Consider the following 22,320-nt stretch of genomic DNA (forward strand, 5'->3'; position numbering starts at 1 on the left):
TGACAGCAGCAATTGCACTTGGATCGGTGGGTTCAGTCGCTCCAAATGGCTGCTGGACCAGAGCAGTTGTGAAAGTACACCCCCTGCATTTAATCAGGTGCCAACAATAGGAGTACAGATGAACTTAAAGAGCAATCATACATCAGACACGCCTTAGTTATTCACCTTAGACGTCCTGAAGCATGCATTCTTGATCATTAAAAGGGGAATATGTACAAGACTCCTCCTCACCAAACTATGGCAGCCTGCCCCCAAAAAGTACTTACATTTAAAGCCCGACACCAGTGCAGCTGTCAAATGATCTGATACAAGCTGTGCAGTACTGGTAAATTACCCCAGGTCAGAGTCATTCCCAGGACGGGTGGCTGCTGTGTGGCTTTGTTTGTGTGCTTTCGTCTAATGGAGCGTATTTATATGGTGCTCGAGAAAGGTGGCGGTTCCCAAGCTCTCCGGGAGGCTGGGGAAGGGGCAGCGGTTGGGGTTTGGGTTCCGGTTCTGCAGAGCCTGCAGTTGAGCTTGCTGACTGAGCCCCCCACCCCTTCCCTGGCTGTCCAGGACTCCGCGATTATCATTCCTGGCAGTCCTCATCTGCACGTGTTTCTCGTTACTCCTGGGTTCCCCATTGTATTGTGAAAATGGGGATGAGGTTTGGGCAAAGCAGGTAGCATATTAAGGTAAAAATGAAGTCAGGGCCCTTTGACAGTGCAAAACGTTTTTGAAAACTAAATGAAATTGTCAGTATTGTGGCAACTACATTGGATTTCCTCCGGTGGTGCTTTCTCACAGTCCTTGGGGACGTTTCTTGCACGATTGCTGTTTAGTAAGGACCACGACGGGAAATAACACAAGATCTTCTAGTCGACTAATTCTTTTTGTGTCCTCGAATACTTTGGGTCGGCACATAATTCACATAGTTGGGGTGAGAAGACAGTGTATGATTTGTTTATGTCAGACAGTGGTTCTTGAGTGGAGTAGCAAGACCCCAAACACATGTTGTTCGTGTTGGGATTTTCAAAAAGCGCACATGGAAGTGCTTTCCAGCTCGAGAGACAGTAAGGGCAAACAGTTCCCAACAAACATACCATTTCCACAAGTTGCTCTGTACGTAATCTGTGTGTCATCGTAGCGCACTGAACGCTCTGAGGACCTTGTGGACGATGCTCGGTTTAGGCTGGATGATGATCATTCTTTTTTCTTTGGTAGATCTATGGCATATAACCATAGTTGAAATGGATAAGTTCAAATGACAATTTACCATCAACTTACCGTTAATTTTATGATCACTTTGAAAAATGTCACCCTGCAGCAAGAGAAAGAAAATCTTGTTTCTCCAACAACTCTGCTCATAGTCCAAAGACGTTGCCATAGACGAGTTTAAGAACATCAACTTTTCACCCGATTGCTGTATTTCATTAGACCCAGTGACTGCTGTAGTACCCTGGATACTTACCCTGAACTGCTCCATTTAGAACAGCCACTATTTAAATGGGTCTAGTGCTGTGAGACATGTTGAGTGAAAGCACCACCTAAGCTATTATTATTATTATTATTATTATTATAAAGAACAACAATAATAATGATATATTCATTTAGCTGATGCTTTTCTCCAAATCAACTTACAATGTTAAACTGCTTACAGTTATTTATCCATTTATACAGCTGGGTAATTTCACTGGAGTAATTTAGGAAAAGTACCTTGTTCAAGGGTACTACACCTGGAGGTGAGATTCAGACTGTGACCTCTTGGCCCAAAGGCAGCAGCTCTAACCCCATAGTGTGTGAGTGACAGAGAGAGAGTGTGTGTGTTCCGCTGATAAATGGATGAGTGACCCAGTGCAGATAGTGTATCTAGCAGTGAAAGTCACCTTGGTGAATAAGGTGTGTGGGCTGATAACACTACATAGAGTTCATTGGAAGTCGCTTTTGAGAAAAGCGTCTGCTTAATAAATAAATGTAAAATGTAATATTATTATTATTAGTAGTAGTAGTAATAATAAAAAAAACTCCCCCCAGACCAGAGATGTCTGCTCCTTTCCATCAGAAAATTCATTAAGGGAGTGTGTGGCTACACTTGTATGACCCAATGACCCAAAATCCCATTTTCAATACCATAATGCCAATAATAAACTTGTTGTTTATTCAAATTGTTTGTTCTTGTTTTCTGTTAAATTCTTCCAATATATAACTCTGTAGTACACAGTAAACTGGACTTTTTTTAAGGATGGGAAAACTTGCTGTGGCCCAGAAGACTTATGTCTGGCACTGTGATGTATGACATGAACTGAACAAGGTGCCACAGTGGTGCCAGTTTCCACTAAGAAGGTCTCAGTGAGACAGTCAGGATTTGGGAAAGGTTGTGTCTCCTGGAGGGGGACGCGGTGGCGCAACGGGTTTTGGCTGGGTCCTGTTCTCTGGTGGGTCTTGGGTTCGAGTCCCACTTGCCGCGCCTTGTGATGGACTGGCATCCCATCCAGGATGTGTCCCCTCCTCCTCCAGCCTTGCACCCTGTGTTGCTGGGTTAGGCTCCAGTTCGCAGCGACCCCAGTTGGGACAAGCGGTTTCAGTTAGTGTGTGTGTGTGTGTGTGTGTGTGTGTGTGTCCAGGGGGTTCTTCACAGCTATGCACTTCAAGTTGGACTCTCAGGGGAAATGGTGCTGTTGGTGCATTTTTTCTGCAGCTGGTGTACATTTGTTGTATTCAGTGGTCCTTGTGTTCTTTTTAAGACATAAACGGGACACAACAATGGGGGGATATTGTTCTCACCATGGAAATGCTTGGATCGAAAATGTGGGCTTGTTTGCCTCCTTACAGTATCATTATGTGAACAGCCAACATTTTTGGTGTAAGACCCACAGCGTGTCTTGTATTTTATTCTTTTCACCCCATCTTCTCAAAAGAGGTACCTTTGGAGGTCTTTTTGGACATACGTCCATTAACGCTATCCATTTTTTCCGTAATGTTTTTTTGAAATCGGTTGAAAGTTCTGAATTTGTTTTCACGTGAGAAATTGGGGGTTTATGTGTGTGCGATGGTGTGTGAAGGGATTGATGCCAGAGCTAATTATCATCCATCCTTTGTCTTACACTGGGTATTGATCCGTACTTGACCAGCTGTCCAACTGAGATGGAGGATCTTGGGTTACAGGTCTGCTGATGACGAAGAAGTTCAATTCAATTTATTTTTATAGAGCTCTTCTCACACAGTGACACAGAGCCCTGAACAAAGGGATAAGACAAATAAACAAATAAGACAGTTGACGATATACTAGAGTAACACATTATCCATGAAGTTATTGACGCTATAATTATGCCTAGTGGCCACAGAGGAAAGAAACAAAAACTCCCAACTGAAAGGCAAAGGAGAAAAAACCTTTAGGGGGTCCAAGTGCCAGTGGCTGCCCACCCTCCTGGGCATTCTAGATTAAAGAAGACTTTTATGTCAATTTACAGCTAATAATAACATTATAACTGAATGTTAAATTGATGTCCCAGTTCACATAGGTACATCTTGTCCAACATGGCAGGCAGTCATCAGCTTCAGTCAGCATGGGGTGCTGGTATCTTTACCAATTTCACACAGTGTTTGTCAAGTAAATATGGAATTCTGATGCCTTCCCAGCCAAGACTGACTGTAAAATCTGTAGCATAGTGATTAAGGAGCTGGTGCTGTGAACTGATAGGTTGACAGTTAACGTCCTGGGAATGTTTGCAAGGTTCATTCCTCTTTCCCTGTCCCTTCCAGATGTTGATGAGTGTCAGGTCCACAATGGAGGCTGTCAGCACAGGTGTGTAAACACCCGAGGGTCTTATCACTGTGAGTGCAACCCAGGGTCCCGTCTGCATGTGGATGCCCGCACCTGCATTGGTGAGTAGCACAAGGATGTCACTTTGTCACCTGTACTTGAGTAAAGACTACTAAGAAATCAAGGTATTTCGTTAGTTCGATCCCCACTCAGTCTGTGGGGAGTTTCCATATTCTCCCTGTGTCTGTGTGGGTTTCCTCAGGGTGCTCTGGTTTCCTACCACAGTCCAAAGACATGCTGTTCAGGTTCACCCATAGTGTGTGAGTGATAGAGAGAGTGTGTTCCATGGCTGTATGGATGAGTGACCCATTGTAAGTAGTGTATCTAGCAGTGTAAGTCACCTTGCTGAATAAGGTGTGTGGGATCTCTAGAATGTTAAAAATAAAGAGGATAGTTCTTGGGTTGACGTACCAGTCAACACGCGCACGCACACACACACGCTGTCCGAAACCGCTCGTCCCAAGCAGGGTCGCGGCGAACCAGAGCCTAACCCGGCAACACGGTGCAAGGCTGGAGGGGGAGGGGACACACCAGGACGGGACGCCAGTCCATCACAAGGCACGGCAAGCGGGACTTGAACTCAAGACCCACCAGAGAGCAGCACCCGGCCAAACCTGCTGCGCCACTGTGCCCCCGCGCCCCCCCCCCCCCCCCCCCCCCCCATACGACTCCAAGTGAAAGAAAAGATTTGTTACATTTCTAGAAAGTTTTGTTAGATTTTGTGTTCAGCACAAGCACACACCTCTCTGAAGGTATGAGAAGTGACATTAATTCAGACCATTTCATAGACTTGTCTCCACCTCATTCTCATCCATACAGACTTGTCGCAATTCACACATGAAGTAATTGCGTTTGGATCCATCAGTTGTGAATCTGGCTTTGAACTCAGCCCTTTTTTCCTCTGTCTGCCTGACTGGTTCTCTGTCTCTGTTGTGTCTTTCGTCTTGCCATTCTCTCCCCAGTCATCCACTCCTGTGGCATCAGCAATGGTGGCTGTGAGCACGAGTGCGTCCCGCTGTCCCCCGTCCACTTCCGGTGCCGCTGCAGGAACAACTATGAGCTGGTCGAAGATGGCAAACACTGCATGTGTGAGTGGAACCTGAGAACGAATGCACCTTCTGTAATGTTTCACAGAGACCGTCACCCATATGCGCTGCTGAAATTGCGGCTTCTTCCGTCATTTTCAGCGCAGGCGTCAGTGGTGCTCTGAGCGCTCGTGTCGAGTTGCGGTGTTTATTGAAGGCGCTGTCTGGCAAAGGCAAAAAGGACCCAGCAATGCCAGCTTTGGCCTCAGTCTCAGGTTCCTATACAGCCTTGGGCCAAAATACCAGCTGTATCCGACAGTCCTTGGATCCGCTTCTCGTGCCAGAGACCTGGTAGTGATTACTGTCATTAATGCAGTGACCCTCTTATTTATCTAAATTACCCTCGTTCCTCTTGTACGTATTTGTGTGTATGTCCACTCACGCATGTATTTACGTGCCTTTGTGTGTATGTCTGTGTGTGTTTACACCCTTGTCTTTCTGTTAATTATTATGGGCGCATTTTTGAGACGAACAGTAGTTAGCTCTGAAAAACAGACACCGGTGAACTGTACCCTTGAAAAAAATCTCTTGCCTTTAAAAAGTTGCCCAGAATTTTTATTTATTTACATGCAGTGTTTTTTGTTTCCTTGCGTTTTTCTGTGTGCCCATGTGTGTTTTTGCCTTTAGTTTATTTATAGGAGGCAGCTGGTAGCGTAGTAGTTAGAGCTGCTGCCTTTGGAGCAGAAGGTCATTGGTTTGAATTTTACCTCCAGCTGCGGTACCCTTGAGCAAGGTACTTACCATAAATTGCTCCAGTAAAATTACCCAGCTGTATAAATGGGTAAATAACTGTAGGTGGATTAACACTGTAAGTCACTTTGGAGAACAGTATCAGTTAAACGTTACATGTGATGTTTTTGTTTCTTTGTATTTTTGTGTGTGTGTGCTGTGTGCGAGGGGACGGAGCATCGCGGTTCATACCTTGTGGCTGTGTTGCAGTGCGGAGCCCATGTGCACTCAAGAATGGGGACTGCATGCATAAGTGTCAGAGTGACAGCGGACAGGTGCGCTGCAGCTGCCGGACCGGCTACAGGCTAGCAGAAGATGGGAAAGCCTGCGAAGGTGAGTGTCCGAGGACGCGGCACCCTCCGAATGTAGCGCCCCGCAATGTTTTGCGTCCCTAAGGCACCCTGTCCTCTGGAATGACTCTGTTCATCCAGACGTTGACGAGTGCCAGACGGGCCAAGCCACGTGCGCCCACGGGTGCCTCAACGTCGCCGGTTCCTTCACCTGCATCTGCAATGCGGCCTATGAGCTGGGCGAGGACGGCAGACAGTGCTACCGTGAGTTTCCTGTGGCGCGGTCCTGTACCCGCCCTCATTTCCTCTCTATCCATCTATGACAGTGTATATACGTATATTTTAATGGGCAGTGGTGCTGCGGTATTATTACAGTATGTTGACTCCGGTGCTGCAGGCTAAGCTGCGGATGTCTTCGGCAGGCATAGCAATGGAGATTGTCAACAGCTGTGAGATTAACAACGGCGGCTGTTCTCATCACTGTCAGCACTCCACCAGTGGGCCTGTCTGCACCTGTAACCATGGCTACCAGCTTGGAGATGATCTCAAGACCTGTGTGGGTACGCGGAGAGAAGCCGAAGACATTAGTGTGGATAGAAGCCCACGCTCGTATCGCATACGGTCGTATCGCATTTGAGACACACTTGAACAATATTTTTGTCTTGCCGTCATTGTTTATGAGAGAGATGTCAACATAGCTGATAATGCACCTCCCTCTGAATTTATGCTAAACCGGGACTATTCAGGTGCCAAGACTTGAATTACAGGAAAAGCTCCAAGGGTTTCCCACACACCTAATGAATCTGTCTTTTTAATGGTCCAAATGGCCTCGTAGCGGCTCTGGCCACACTGTAAATCTATAACAGTTAGCACTGACACGTTAACACACCCTGCAGATTTATGAGCTGCAGTCAGGTCCTCTAGGATTTTTGGCCTGCCTTTTGTGGCGGTACAAGGGCCCAGTCACTATTGCTGTTGAGGTTAACTTTCTGGAAGGATTTGTGCCCTGTTGCCATGGGGATTCCCATCCCTGCTACTGTTGCCATGGGGACTCAGTTTTGCCTGGTGTCTATGTCTGTGTGTTTGCAGATATTGACGAATGCGTGGAAGGGAGCTCTTGCTGTGAGCAGGACTGTAAGAACTATCCTGGGGGATATGAGTGCTACTGTGGTGCAGGATACCGCCTTAGCTCTCGTGGATGTAGCTGTGATGGTAAATGCAACCACAAACTTTACCTACAATCTCAAATGCGGTCCTCAAGGACCAACTGTGCAACTTGGTTTTGGTTAGATTGTCAAGCATTTTCTTAATAGCTCCAGCACTAAATGAAATAATTGTCCATAATTACCTTTGGCACTCTGCGCAACCTTAAGGGTAAAAAAAAAGATATGCAGCTTCCTTGTGGGTGTTAAAAGTTGTTAACGGCACGGGCCATAGCTCATGAAGAGTTGATCTGGAGGAAAAGTCATTATACCGAGGCCCAGTGCCACTGCTGCCCTCTGCTCTCTAACACGGTACATGGTTACATTTCCAGACATCGCTCTGGTCCAGAACAGGCTGTGCTCAGTTTCACACTGTAGTAGCAACAATCTTCCTCTGCTCCTCCAGATATGGACGAGTGCCTCTCGGGCAATGGAGGCTGTGAGCATACCTGCCAAAACACTGAGGGGTCCTACCGTTGCTTCTGCCGTCCAGGATACCGCCTGGATGAGGATCGCCGCAGCTGCCTCCGTGAGTCTTAGAGTCTGACATTGACTTAGCCCTTCCTACTAGTTGACACTTAGTGAACTTTTTGTATTAAAATCTACGTACAAAGCAATGTTGCTGATGTCCCTCACCTGCCCTCCAGATCTGGACAGGGCTGTGGAGGCACTGAATGGTGGCACACCCATGGAATGGCCCCATCTCCAGCTCGCCGTGCTTCGGGAAGAGGAGCAGTCGCTGGAGCCCTACCATGACTACGAGGATGAGCTGGGAGAGCTGCGTGCAGAGAGCATCCTGACAGAGAAGTTTGGTGAGTGAGGACAAGAATAGTTGTGCTCATCTCTAAACTCTTCACCCTGACATACCGCAGTCTACGAAGGCTGTGGGTTGAGTGCCTTAGGTCTCCTTGGCTGCTGTGGTCTTCAGTGATTCCCTCATCCTGATGTCTCCTCATGTCTTCTGGCCAAACACAGTGTGCCTGAACAACACCTTTGGTCACGACTGCAGCCTCACCTGTGACAACTGCTCCAATGGAGGGACGTGCAGTCTTGGGCGTGATGGCTGCGACTGTCCTGATGGCTGGACAGGGGTCATCTGCAACCAGAGTGAGTCCTTCAGGGATCATAATGCTCAGTGTTCAGATACAGTAAGAGCTGTTGTCCACATCTGTCAAGTCCTTGGAAATATTAACTAAGTAATGAGGGGAAAGAGAGAGAATACTTGGGGACCATGGTCGTGTCCAGTGTTCATGAAAAAACTTGCTCTCACAGCTTGCCCTGAGGGCACCTTTGGACGGAACTGCTCCTTCACCTGCAAGTGTAAAAATGGGGGGACGTGTGATCCAGCCAGTGGGACTTGCCGGTGCCCACCAGGTGTGAGTGGGGACACGTGTGAGGATGGTGAGTGACACTTGTCGATATCCAACATCTTTAATATCCAATACCAGTCCAGCGTCACAGAGACGACGTTGTGCTCTTTAGTGGCCAGTAGGGTTTCTGTCAAAAATGTTGTCCGTGAATCGCAAACTCAAAGGTGCCATTCTAGAATGAGCTGGTTCATGCACAGCTGTGGGTAGGAGTTACCCAGCATGCTCTCTGTCGGTCTGCAGGCTGTCCCAAGGGTCTGTACGGAAAAAACTGCAATAAGAAGTGTAATTGCGCCAACAATGGCCACTGCCACCGCACCTACGGAGCGTGTTTGTGTGACGCGGGACTCTACGGACGTTTCTGTCACCTTCGTGAGTCCGGCATCTCTTAGTCCTCTGCCGTTTCCTGGCCTCTGAACTTTATTTTTTTTTTACTTTTTTCACCCCTTCTGTTTCTTCTCCGTACGTCTCAGAGTGATACGATGCTGCTCGTCTTACCGTATGCCTTTTTCCATGTCTCTGGGAGTTCTCTCAGTTCTTACCGTAACCTTCAAAGATTTCCATCTCTCTCTTTTTGGAACAAGTTCCATTTCTGTTCATTTTTGACATCATTTACACTTGTTCTCTCCTTCCTCATCCCCTCCTCTGTGTAGCATGTCCTAAATGGACTTTTGGACCGGGCTGTTCAGAGGAATGCCAGTGTGTCCAGCAGAATACCCTGGAGTGCCATCGGCGCTACGGCACCTGCGTCTGCAAACCTGGTTACCACGGCGACGCCTGCGAAGAAGGTCAGCATATCCCTCGGACGTCGAGCTGCAGAGCTGACCTGGACCGAACCTACCACTGACCACAATGGGGTTGAGTGGGACTAATTCTCACCTGAACACCACAAAAGTCCGGGTGGCGACCACCTTTGAAGCGTCATCTGGAGCACAGTCATCACGCAAAATCTGAGCTGATGACCACTGTACTGTACTTGTCATACTGTGAGGCTTAAGAGGTTTACTCATCTGGGAAATTACAATGCAAGTGTTTTTAGACAAAAATGCAATTTTTTCTATTCTGTCTTGTTATAGAATGTGTTTATTTGTTCGATATTTCCCAGAATGCAGTGCGGGGTTTTATGGCTCGGGGTGCAACAAGAGGTGTCGGTGTCCGCTGGACGCGGCCTGTGATCATGCGACCGGAGAGTGTCGGCGCCAGTGTCCCGCGGGCCGCGAGGGCAACAACTGCGAAAAAGGTGTGTGTGATGCCCCCCCCCCCCCCACCATTCTGTTAGGCACCATGGACCAGACATAGTGAAGATCTCTCCTCTTTTTCCTGCAGATGTACCGTCTTTGTCACTCTTTACATCCTTTCAAACGTGTGTAACACACTGTTAGTCACACAGTTCGGAAACCTTCAGACTTACAGGCACATAGTGACATTCCAGCAATTCTAGAATTGTCTGTTACACAGTACAAGCCAGGCAATTTATTGTGTCCCTCACTGTATCCATATGTCAACCATGACACCACATCTGTGTATGGGTAGTGATTATTACCCACCTGTGTATCTGAATGTCTGTATTTGGGTCTCGGCAATGATTAATGTCGCTCTTAATTATTCAGAGCAAACAGATTCATAAATTCGTTATGGCAAATAGAGCAAAATATAGCTAAAACGAAATGGCTGAGTAAATGAGTGTGTGTGGATTATTACAAAGCACTAGCAGCGCTGGCGCTGTTGCTTTGGCACCGGAGCACAGGCCTTTACAAAGTACGCAGCTCTGACCTCCGACCCGTGCGTTCCGGGATGAGGAGGATGTCGATGTACTGTGCGAGCGGACGTTGCGCTGCTCATCTTCTCTGGTTAATGGGAAACACTCCGGCGCTGGGGAGGGGCTGAGCCGCCTTGCCTGCTGAGCCACCCGGGGGACACCGTCAGTCGTCAGTCAGCGGCAGCATTCAGCCGGGGGAGCAACATTCATCATGAGCCTTCGCTCAGTTCTCCCTAGAACGCCGTGTTATTTGTGCACTTTGGGCACCGCAGGCTGCATGTGGGCCCCCTGCACAAATCCCCCTTCCCCACTGAAACATTAACATTACCCAGGCCCCTCAGGTTCCTTGAAGAAGCCAGTTCCAGGCAATGGAAAGAATTGAATAATTACTGACAATGACATGCGACTGGCACGAATGGGAAGAGGTCTTTGGAAGATTAACCGTTTGGTGGAATGTGGTACTGTGTGCATGTGCAGTTGCGGCTGACTGCTCTTGGATGTGAGTGAGTGTGTATGAACTCCAGGGTCTCTACCTACTGCAGTGTGAGACGGTCCACAACGCTATCTAATTGCAGACTGCGTGGATGGGATGTTCGGGGAAGGGTGTGTTCAGCCCTGCCACTGTTCCGGGGCTCCTTGCGACGCAGTGACCGGACGGTGTCTCTGCCCTGCCGGACTGACCGGAGAACACTGCGAAAGAGGTGGGGACCGGGTCGGAAAATCGGTCTTTATCTTCATCCCCCATCGTAAGAACGCGTCTTCTCCAGTCGATCGGTTACTCGTATCGAAGTGCTTGGTTGCCTGTGAGAGAGTGAATGGAGTGTGAAGACGCTACGATTGCAGCTCAACCTCTGTATTTGTCCCTCTGTTTCTCTCTCTCTCTGTCCAGAGTGCGGTCCGGGGTTGTGGGGTCCCGGCTGCGAGGAGCCCTGTCCCGCATGTGAGAACGGAGGGGCTTGCGATAAACGCAACGGCACCTGCCTCTGTGCTCCCGGATTCGTGGGAAGGCTGTGCCAGAGTGGTGTGTTACTTCATCCCAGTATTGTGTACACAAAGTGGTTCACTTCCTATTATATAAAGTGGGCCTGAACGGGGCAGCTCGTAGTGCTGTGGTTAGAGCTGCTGCCTTTGGAACCAAAGGCTGTAGGTTTGAATCCCACCTCCAGGTATAGTACCCTTGAGCAAGGTACTTACTATAAATTGCTCTAGTGAAATTACCCAACTGTATAAATGGGTAAATAACAGTAAGTACCTTAACAATGTAAGTTGCTCCAGAGAAAAGTGTCAGATAAATGTCAGTTGTTCATCATTTCACTGTTGGCATCATAAAAAAAAAAAAAAATTGCCCAATATGATGCTTTGTATGTGTAGCTTGCCCAGCAGGGCACTTTGGCCAGGGATGCCAGGAGCGGTGCATGTGTCACAATGGTGGGCACTGCCACCCTGTCACAGGGCGCTGCACGTGCCCCCCCAGCTGGACAGGCCCAGACTGCAGCAGAGGTAAGAAGTACTGCCGAGTGCTGATCAAGCGTAGCGTCCTCTAGAGTCCAACATTTGCATGCCTGTATGTGGCTGAGCGAATGATGGCATTGACATCCTGATGGGGTGAATTCACCTTCCTGTCCTGTTGTTACTTTGGCAGCCTGCGATGCTGGACACTGGGGTCCAGACTGCGCCAACATGTGCGAGTGCAGGAACGGCGACGGCAGCTGTGACACGGCGACAGGGCAGTGTGACTGCGAGGCCGGATTCACCGGGACCCGCTGCGAGCAGAGTACGTGTGTCTGCGGGTTCTGGAAAGAATCCTTAGTCCTCGAGATATCGTCTTTCATTGTGCGTTGATGAGCGTCTCAGGGTTCCATCACCAGCCCCACAGGGATTCCCGTTTCCCCGAAACGACTTCTACAGCTGTACGCCCGTTGCCTGTTAGTCCCAACGTCTGGTACACAGCCTGTCTGTCTCTGCTGCAGAGTGTCCGCCGGGATTCTTCGGGCCGGGCTGTCGGCATCGGTGCCAGTGTGACAACGAGGCATCGTGTGACCATGTGAGCGGTGCCTGTACCTGCCTTGCTGGGTGGACGGGCACCTTCTGTGAGAAACGTAAGAACAGCCATCGTGACCTCAACCCTCTGTCTAACTGGGAGCGTCAGCTATGCCGAACCCCGTGTGTGTCTTAATGTATGCTCAGAGCTGCAGTTCCGTGACCTGTTTGTGTCTTCTGTAGTCTCTAAGGAGCGTGATGGTCTGTGTCTCGTCCTGCAGCCTGTCCACAGGGCTTCCATGGCCTGGACTGTCAGCAGAAGTGCTCCTGTATGAACGGGGGGCAGTGTGACCCCCTTGCTGGAGCCTGTGTGTGTTCTCCAGGCTGGTTTGGCCCACGCTGTGACTTGAGTGAGTCCTCACACGCTCCGTAACATCACGCTCTTCTGTTCATATGCATACTTTGATGAGAAAATAAAAGTTCACGTCCGGGGAGGTCAGCATTACATCCTTGCCTGTGCGTTGTACTGCGTTTACATCGTGATGACGGTGACATCACAGTTCCTTTTGGATTCGCTGCATGTGCTGCACTGGTCTTTGATGCCGTACATATAGTGCTGCTTGAAAGTGTGTAAACCCCTTGTGTCCCTTAGTTTTATGATGAAATAGTTATTTAACAAGAATCAGTCTTTCACATGTGACCTATGTGTGTGGCACAGTGGCACAGTGAGTAGCGCTGCTGTCTTATAGTGCCTGGGTGGTGTAAGAGGTGTTGGGTTTGGTCTCCTCTCAGTCTGTGTGGAGTTTGCATGTTCTCCCCGTGTCTGTATGGGTTTCCGCCGGGTGCTCTGGTTTCCTCTCACACACAGTCCAAAGACATGCTGTTCAGGTTCCCCCATAGTGTGTGAGTGACAGAGTGAGTGTGTTCCACTGATGTATGGATGAGTGACCCATTGTAAGTAGTGTATCTAGCAGTGTAAGTCACCTTGGTGAATAAGGTGTGAGGGCTGATAACACTACATAGTTCATTGGAAGTTGCTTTGGAGAAAAGTGTCTGCAAAAAAAAAAAAGTAACGAAGTTACATAATAGGTGTGTAATGACCAATTCCATATGTTGCTTTAGAGGAAATCATGTGTGTAGTAAAAACACGGTAGTAGTGCAGGTGTAAAAACAAGTGAAGCCCAAGTTGCACTGGTTACACAAAGTAGGTAAATAGCATCAGGTGTGTAAATCACATTTATTCGTTTTATTCGTTTACTTTAATATTTTAGACAAGAAAAATCACCAACCCTACATGGTTCACATAACTGTAAGCAGCACTCTATAAGACATTTAAGGTTTGTTCAGACAGCTACGCAGCAGTTGGTTAGTGTGCCCTGTTGTTATGTTCCCCTTCATAACCTACGGACTGTTCAGGTAAAACACAGTCCGTACGCCCATACGTCTCTTCCCCTTGCCCGCAGCGTGCCCGACTGGCTCCTATGGGAAGGACTGTAACCAGACCTGCGGGTGCCACAATAATGCCCGCTGCCACCCGGTGAGCGGGCAATGCCAGTGTACGCCAGGCTGGACCGGCCCCAGCTGCCTGCAGGGTGAGTCGTGACATCCCAAAATTGACACTGGCATTAGTGGAAAAGTGACCTTGCGTCCAGCGACCACAAGATTACTGGGCAATACCCTGTTTACCAGTATACAGTAATAGTCCCTTCAGTAAAAGGGCAGTGAGAGTTTTGTATGAAGCTGGAAGACGATTAGTCCAGTGTTGGGGTCTGATGGACGCTGCGAAAGGTCCTCTAGTTGTGTCCGTGGCCTCGTCTCCCAGTTTGCCCTGCAGGTTTCTACGGAGTCGACTGTCTCCGGCGCTGCCTGTGTCACAATGGGGGGACGTGTGACCCGGCGAACGGACGCTGCAGGTGTCCCGAGGGGTGGACTGGGCCGGCCTGCGAGCAGGGTGAGCGGCAGGGAAGCAGAGCTGGGCGGCATAAAGGATGTGTAGAAATGGACCGTCTGTGTGAGTCGGGGACAAACTTACGGACGGGATACTTTCTTGGATTAAATAACACAAATCTCGTAAAATTGTGAGTCTGTGGAAGTTAATTCTTAGCATCTGATGTTCGTTGCAAAAGAAACATTTACATCACATTTACACGTATTAATTTAGCAGACGCTTTTCTCCAGAGCGACGTACATCTCACAGAAAATACAATTTGTACATTAGGAAAGAGAGACATAGTTGCAGATGTGTGATTCTTAAGTACAGTTAGTTTCTTTCCACCATATGAACCAATGTTCATCACACGAGTAGCTGTGTAAATCTTTATCCGAATATCAACGATTCCTTACTAGTAATTTATATAAAAAAAAATATATATATATATATATAACATTAACATTAGAGGAGTAGTTGCAAGAAGGTTCATCTTCATGTTTTGTGATAAATCATGGTATGATCATTGAAAATATAGTTTGTAATGTCGTGAAAAATTAGGCATTTTGTGGGTTTTTCCCTCGATGTGACACATCCAGTGTCAGTGTTTTTAGGTGTTCCGCTGTATCCTTGGAAGCGATGAGATCGCGGGGTCGATTATTATTATTCTTCAGTCTTTCAGGAAGATTCAGTGCTGTTGATCAATTGAGCTGTGACCTCAGGAGTCACTTTACTCCATTATTGGGACCTTTACTCTGTCGCAGTGAGGACACACCCCCAGCAAGGCGGGATTAAAAGCAGCATTTTCCCTCACCGCCCTGATCGTTTTGTCTTGGGCTTCGTTCTGTTCTGTCTGTATTGGGTCGCTCTAATGACTCAGACACCACAGTGGGTCACAAACCTTTGTCTCCTGTCTCCTGTCAGCATTATAGATTTTACCATGAAAAGTCCATTCCGTCCCACTCTTGCTGCACTGCATCACAGGACGGGTCCCAGGGTAAATGTTGTAAATGGTTCTAGGAGCCACAGAGACCACCTCTACATGATGTAATGGGTGTTTTGTCCTTGATGAAAGACAGGAAGAAACCCATTTAGGCAGTAAATGGCACCTCTTAGGGGATGCTGCAGTTAGATTTGCTGCTGTGTGAAAAGCGCTTCGGGAGGAAGTGGAAAAGGTGTCAAGTTGTGTTTTCCTCAAGTGCACAGTGTGGATTGCTCACCACCAAGTTGGCATCTGACCATCTGTTTCTCGCTCTCGGTCTCTTCCCCAACTGTCGACAGAATGTGCAGAGGGCCAGTTTGGGGTGGACTGCCAGCTCAGGTGTGAGTGTATGAATGGGGGACGGTGCGATCCGCGCAGCGGGAGGTGCATCTGTGGGGCCGGCTGGGTCGGGGAGCGCTGTGACACAGGTGAGGATGCCAGCTCTGTATCTTCTGGGCTCGGTACAGTGCTACACTGTATATATATCACTGCGCTATTTCCAACACCGAGGCCACCAGTGAAGAGCAGTAGATCATCATAGTGAAACAGCCATGTTTGAGTGTAATGCACAGTTATACAGTGGTGCTTGAAAGTGCATCAAGCCCTTGTGTCCTTTAGTTTTACCGCAAAATTATTTAATGAGAATCAGTGTTTCTCACGTGACACAATAGGTGTGTAATGACCAGTTCCCTATGTTGCTTTAGAGGAAATCGTGTGTGTAGTAGAAACACACAAGTAGTGCAGGTGTAAAAATAAGTGAAGCCCAGTCAGGTATGAGGGAAGATCACGAATCAGCGGTGTAAATCATTTTATATGTTTATTTTAATATTTTATCCTAGAATAATAACCATCCCTACAGGGTTTACATACTTTCAAGCACCGCTGTATAATTTCAGCCTGCGGGAGGTGTGAACAGATTACAGGATGTTCCTCCTTAGCTTGGTGTTTACAGTGTACTACACTTCTTGCATTCAACAGCATGTTCGCTGGGATTTTTTGGACCTGACTGTGAGGAAAGATGCGTGTGTGACCACGGCGCCCCATGCCACCATGTCTCAGGAGCCTGCCTGTGTGCTGCAGGTTGGAGAGGTCCATTGTGTGACAAAGGTTGGTTTGTTCACCCAAATTCAAGGCTACATATTGGTGCAAAAATATTTAGCTTTGGCCAAAGGTTCTTATTGTAGATAAATCAAATCCCTGCACACATAATATACGTATGGCATTAATTAAAAACAAAATGACAGGGCCAAAAAGGGGGGGGAAGGTGATCATTTGTGAGACTTATACTTTCCTCTGCATGTCATCCTCCAACTCTACCGAGAACACAGTCCAAGGGACTGTTGATCCCACTGTCTCTGCATCGCTTCCTCACTGTTCCCAGCCTGCTTGCCTGGGACGTACGGAGAAAACTGCACACAGCGCTGCACGTGTCCTCAGGGCACATCCTGTCACCATGTCACTGGAGAGTGTGGCTGTCCCCCAGGATTCACCGGCAACGGCTGTGAACGCAGTGAGTAGTGGCCTCACAGACGTGCTGCTTTTCACTGTTTTGCCCGGTTGAATTGTCCATCGTGATCTTCCCTCACACCTCTGCTTTTTGAAAGCCTGCCTGCCAGGGACCTATGGACTAAACTGCAACCAGGTGTGCCAATGCTTTGCAGCCAATCAGCTGTGCCACCCCGTCACGGGTCTCTGCTACTGCGCACCTGGTTACCATGGTGATAACTGTGACCTTGGTGAGACTGAAATGCTTTGCAATCCTTTCATGCTGGTAGAACTGTGCACGTATGATCTTTATTTTGAAAATGCATGTATCACTGTTGTCTGCCCTGACCCACACAATGAGTGATAAGGTATAAGTTCTCACCCTGTTTGGACCCTCAGAGTGTGGAGCAGGGACATATGGGCCGAACTGTGAGTGGCAGTGCCAGTGTTTCAACGGTGGGCTGTGCCATCCCGCCACGGGAACGTGCCAGTGCGCTGCAGGGTATATAGGACCCTACTGTAACATCAGTAAGTACACACACGGCTCTCTGCACACCATTAATACCTCAGTCATATTTCATTTACATTTATTAACTTATAAAATGGCGTAAAACACCGTGTTCCTTTCACTCGCAGCCCTCCTTTGAAGAACACCATTTCTTCCCTCTCACACACCCAGCTCCGTTCCACTTTGCAGCCCAGTTGTTGCTGTCGTTGTTTTCGGTGCACATGAATCACATACTGCTGCTCTTAAGACGCCGAGATCGGTTTCATCGATATGTAAAAAACCACGTGCTTCTTCCTCCGCCCATTGGCCTTTTACATTTATCCGTTCAGCTGATGCTTTTCTCCAGAGCGACTTAAAATGTTCAGCTGCTCAGTGATTTTACCCATTTATACAGTTGGCTAATTTCTCTGGCGCAATTAAGGTTAAGTACCTTGGTCAAAGGTACTACAGCTGGAAGTGGGATTCGAATCTGCAACCTTTTTGGGTCCAAAGGCAGCAGTTCTAACCACTACGCTACCAGCTGTCCCAATTCAATTGAATTCAACTCAAATGAGCTTCTCTCACACAGTGACACAGAGCACCCAAACAAAGGATCAGAGGCATAATACAAATGAATGGTTGGCTATACATTAAATTACTATAACATTGTACTATAATATTATTATTAAAGCTGTAAGTAAGCCTACTGACCATGGAGGAATGAAACTACCAAAAAAACCTCTGGGGTCCATAATTAACAATCTCCTCATGAGATCCACAGAAGGACACTGCGCAGGAGGCTGCTGTTTGACAATCTTAGAAAATAGATGAACACAACGGTGACACCGGACTTAACTCCTGTGTGGTTTTCCCAGCATGTCCAGCGGGACGCTATGGGCGGGACTGTGACCGGGTGGCTCTCTGTGGAGAGGGAACCAGGAATGACCCGGTCACTGGCAGATGCGTGTGCCACGCTGGGCGGAGAGGAGAAAACTGCGATCAAGGTGAAAAACTCAAGCTTTGCTGTGTGTGAATAAGCAGCTGTTCACTTAAGGGATAGTGTGTGTGCGCCGCTGTGTGCAGAGCTGAACGTACTGAACATGTGCTGCTCAGGCTGTGCTCTCGGCTTGTTTGGAGACGACTGCGCTCAACCCTGTAACTGCAGCAACGGAGGACTCTGTGACCCGGTCTCTGGAGCCTGCACCTGTGGACCGGGCTGGACCGGAGCCCACTGCGACACAGGTGAGACACGCTGTCAGTGTGACCTTCAGTCATCAACTTAGGCCTCAAGCAGCTTTTACTCAAAATAAGTCTACATTATCAGTGTTGTACTTGTTACATCACTGTGGGTTTAATTGTTCGTTTCTTGTATTATTGTCTATTCAGGCGGTCCTCAAGTTCCATTCTGATGACCTCGTCTTAAGTCGATAAATCCGATATTGTATTATATAGACTGTAAGGATATACAGTGGTGCTTGAAAGTGTGGTAACTCCTTGTGTCCCTTATTTTTTAATCACAAAACAGTTATTTAATGAGGATCAGTCTTTCTCATGTGACATAATAGGTGTGTAATGACCAATTCCATATGTTACTTTAGAGGAAATCGTGTGCGTAGTAGAAACACAAAAATGATTGTGTTTGAATGTTCAAAATGTTTGAAAAATGAAAAACAACTGAACCCGTAAGTTTATTTTAAAATTTAAGATTTTATAAGGTTCACATATTTGAAAGCAGTCCTGTATAAACACATGACATGCAGTGCTACGCTGTTTAATAGGGTTTTGTTCACGTTTCTTCACAAATTATACTAAATTGAGTAATACAACTACATCATAATATCAATTATATTTTCTTACTGTGCTGTTTTTACTTTCATTTCTAAAACTGTTTTCTGTACCAGCAGAATACTTTTTTTTTTTTTTATACCAGCCATTGTTTTAAAAAAAAACTTGAGTAGAATCACAAACGAAATGAAATGTTCTATAAATAAAAGGTTTGTGTAAATGAAGTGCAATCACTGATAGACACGCACTAAGTCAATAGGAAATATGGGTACGTGGCAGAATGTCATTAAGACTTGTAGACTCAGAAAAACCTAATAAGGTTCATACAGCCGTTGTACGTCTTCGTCAGTTGGACGTGTCACAATTTGTATTCAGCAAAGGTTTACAGCTGTTACTCTGAGGTGTCCTTTGGTGTGCAACGACTGGAGGTTTGCACTAAACGCTGGATCAAGGTTTGAATGTAGGAAAATGTTGGAATGGTCTGCGGCTCACGTTGTACTGTCCCGATTTCAACTTCAGAATGTCCCCTGGGGAGATACGGCACAAACTGTTCGTTCCAGTGTCACTGTCGCAATAACGGCACGTGTGACAGGGTCACCGGTGTCTGCCGGTGTGAGCCAGGATATTACGGACACCTCTGCCAACACGGTGAGACGCACACCTGCAGCGTACAATAAGTGAACCCATGTGCACATGCTGAATGACACATCATCATGTACTGGTCCAAAAGTCACACTAATATGTAAACGGGGGGCAGCCTTGGCAAGGCACCTGCTGTTGTACAATTGAGTACATTAAAGTTTTTTAAAGTCGGGGAGCTGGTAGCATAGGGGTTAGAGCCGCTGCCTTTTGACCTAAAGGTTTCAATCCCACCTCCACCTGTAGTACCCGTGAACAAGGTACTTGCCCTAAATTGCACCGGTAAAATTAGCCAGCTGTATAAATGTGTCCATGTGTACATGGACAGGCCATTAGCGTGATGAGTGTTTGCTCAGGTACGACGCAGCTCACAGTGATCTTCCCCACCCTCTTCCTCTTACAGCATGTCCCTCTGGCTTCCACGGCCCCCGCTGTCAGCTGCCCTGTGACTGTACTAATGGGGCCACCTGCCATCACAGCACGGGCCTCTGCAGTTGCCCCCCAGGATACCAGGATACTCGCTGCGAGAAAGGTTCGCACATGCTGGCTGCCCTGTTCCTCCCCCCATCTGCATCAGACTCACCATCCTTTATGCTTGTTAGAATTCACCAAAGTTCGTTTACTACAGGTTACGGTGCAGGTTAAACATTCTGTAAATTTTCAACTTAGAAGTGCCTTCTTAAAATTCTCACCTGTCTTTCCACGTGTGTGTCTTTTACAGTGTGTGAACAAGGGAGGTTTGGCAAGGACTGCGCTCACTCCTGTGACTGCGATGATGATGTTCCATGTGAGCCTGTCAGTGGCAGGTGTCTCTGCCCCCCGGGGAGGACTGGGGCCAGGTGTGACATTGGTAAGGAGGCATCCCGAGGACTACGGTGAACTTCGCATTCTCCCCTCCCTACAACATTGCAAAATTTCCAGGCTAGGAGTTTCAGTGGTTTCCAAAGAGCCGACTGATCTTGTTTTTCTGCCTCTTGTCATAGTGTAGCTCATCGTGTGTTTGCGCACGCTGTGATCAGAGGTTCGTAGTAATGCATTATGTTTACATTTATTCATTTTACACACACTTCTCCTCGAAAGCGATATAGAATGAATGGTGTGTGTGTATTTAGCCCCTTATGTGATATTATATAGTTGAGTGTGATTAATATGAGATTGCTGTTACCAAAGTTGATCTCTCCTGTGTGTGTATGTATGTTCTCAGACTGCACAGCAAACCATTATGGCCCAGACTGCAGGCACGCCTGTGAGTGTGTCCATGGCGCACAGTGCAACCCTCGCAACGGCCGCTGTACCTGTTTGAACGGCTGGATTGGCAGCACGTGCCAAGAAGGTAACTCCTCAACCCCAAGAAACAAAAAATTACAATTTCAAACATTATTTTACATATCCTGGCTCAGTACATTTCTTTTCGCATCATTTTGAGATCCATCATAGTCTTTAATTCATTAGTTAGTTCACTTAATGTTAAGGAATGGGACTAATGTTCTTCATTACCTTGTCATCATCCACAGGTGGACCTCCACAACAATCCTACAGCAGCAGACTGCAGGACCACTCACACAAGGACAACTCTGTATAGCACCCCTTGCTCCCTGGGCGCATCCAGCACTGTGAGCTGAATGCCAGCACTGTGCCCATGTACTGACCACAGCACAGACACACACGCACGCAGACCGTGCTGGCTGATGTGTACAGATGAACTTAAGCAAAGCTGTGGAGGAGGGGCAATGTCTCGGTGTGAGCCGACACTTCATGTAAGCTCCACTGGACTTTCCTCATTGGAGAATTTGGAGCACACACCTGTTGTGCACACACACACACACAAGTAGCATTGGTGGGTAAATGTGGGGTAAGGAAAGACAAAATTGGACTTTACAAAAAAAAAAAAAAAAAAAGTCAGCGAAATAGCCGTGAACTGTGTTGTTAAACACAGTGCTTGTACAAAATGTATATGGATATAGGGTGTAGCAGAAATGAGGCCGGGCAGCTAGGAGGGCTACACCTTACCTCCCGTATTCAGCCACTGCACTGGCCATGAAAACCCAAGCACTTGTGGATCTTTCCATGCGTTGTGCAAAAAAGCATCTCAAAGGCCCCGCTTCTAAAAATAGTCAGGAGGTGACCAGGTGTGTGGGTTCACACCCTAATCCATTACTGGAGAGGTGCAGCCACCAGCACTGATTTTCCCCTGTAATACAAACAGCTTTTCTTGTGTTTTATCACTAAGCACCCCCACCCTTAAATGGACCCAACCCTTTACACCCACCACATGACATATGAACTCTAAGCACGGTGCTGGTGCTGCATCGTCTTCTCCAGTGGAATTTTTTCATAATAAACACTGAGGGCGGCAAGCGTTACATAGCATATACTTTCTGTACCATGATATTGTGATGCTTAAAGGTCCCCCTTCTATAGCCACCCTTGAGGAAGCACATGGACTAGTGCACCTGTGTCAAAGTGTTACCGTACATGTGGAAACTTTCCAGGCAGTTTTCTCGTATGCTATTAAAATGACAGGGACAGAACCAGAGTTACGGAGGATTCGTGGTCGTAGGGATGAGGCCATTGTTTCCATGTGAGATTCTCATTCTAGGTTGTGGGGGAAAAAATATGTAGCACTTACCAGCCTTTAACAGTTTGCAACATCTCTGGTGCTGTTTTTATATAATTTTTTTTTGTTGCTCCTAATCAGGGGATGAGATGTGTGAATTGTACTACCTTACAAATCCCAACCTGCAGAAACAAAAAAACAATGAAATACGGGGCAAATTTCATAATGCTCTTTTAATTCTCAT

At 47.4% G+C, this 22,320-nt stretch overlaps 1 protein-coding gene across 1 annotated transcript in view; it reads left to right on the top strand.

The window, feature by feature from the left end:
• megf6b (multiple EGF-like-domains 6b) overlaps positions 1-22,053 on the top strand; it is a 76,095-nt gene extending 54,042 nt beyond the window's left edge. Inside the window, exons 6-38 of the mRNA XM_029247945.1 lie at positions 3,742-3,864; positions 4,765-4,890; positions 5,827-5,949; positions 6,048-6,170; positions 6,329-6,466; positions 6,996-7,118; positions 7,515-7,637; positions 7,756-7,920; positions 8,084-8,215; positions 8,381-8,509; positions 8,719-8,847; positions 9,129-9,263; positions 9,581-9,715; positions 10,810-10,935; positions 11,124-11,255; positions 11,606-11,734; positions 11,877-12,008; positions 12,205-12,333; positions 12,496-12,624; positions 13,678-13,806; positions 14,037-14,165; positions 15,423-15,551; positions 16,102-16,230; positions 16,505-16,633; positions 16,728-16,859; positions 17,008-17,136; positions 17,971-18,099; positions 18,209-18,337; positions 19,400-19,528; positions 19,923-20,051; positions 20,241-20,369; positions 20,724-20,852; positions 21,034-22,053. Of these exons, the coding sequence (XP_029103778.1) occupies positions 3,742-3,864; positions 4,765-4,890; positions 5,827-5,949; positions 6,048-6,170; positions 6,329-6,466; positions 6,996-7,118; positions 7,515-7,637; positions 7,756-7,920; positions 8,084-8,215; positions 8,381-8,509; positions 8,719-8,847; positions 9,129-9,263; positions 9,581-9,715; positions 10,810-10,935; positions 11,124-11,255; positions 11,606-11,734; positions 11,877-12,008; positions 12,205-12,333; positions 12,496-12,624; positions 13,678-13,806; positions 14,037-14,165; positions 15,423-15,551; positions 16,102-16,230; positions 16,505-16,633; positions 16,728-16,859; positions 17,008-17,136; positions 17,971-18,099; positions 18,209-18,337; positions 19,400-19,528; positions 19,923-20,051; positions 20,241-20,369; positions 20,724-20,852; positions 21,034-21,101 (4,229 nt within the window). The 3' untranslated portion in view covers positions 21,102-22,053. The remainder of the gene's footprint in view (positions 1-3,741; positions 3,865-4,764; positions 4,891-5,826; positions 5,950-6,047; positions 6,171-6,328; positions 6,467-6,995; positions 7,119-7,514; positions 7,638-7,755; positions 7,921-8,083; positions 8,216-8,380; positions 8,510-8,718; positions 8,848-9,128; positions 9,264-9,580; positions 9,716-10,809; positions 10,936-11,123; positions 11,256-11,605; positions 11,735-11,876; positions 12,009-12,204; positions 12,334-12,495; positions 12,625-13,677; positions 13,807-14,036; positions 14,166-15,422; positions 15,552-16,101; positions 16,231-16,504; positions 16,634-16,727; positions 16,860-17,007; positions 17,137-17,970; positions 18,100-18,208; positions 18,338-19,399; positions 19,529-19,922; positions 20,052-20,240; positions 20,370-20,723; positions 20,853-21,033) is intronic.
• The last annotated feature ends 267 nt before the right edge of the window (positions 22,054-22,320 follow it).

This window comes from Scleropages formosus, chromosome 22 (genome assembly GCF_900964775.1).
Source record: "Scleropages formosus chromosome 22, fSclFor1.1, whole genome shotgun sequence".
NCBI classification, from domain to species: domain Eukaryota; kingdom Metazoa; phylum Chordata; class Actinopteri; order Osteoglossiformes; family Osteoglossidae; genus Scleropages; species Scleropages formosus.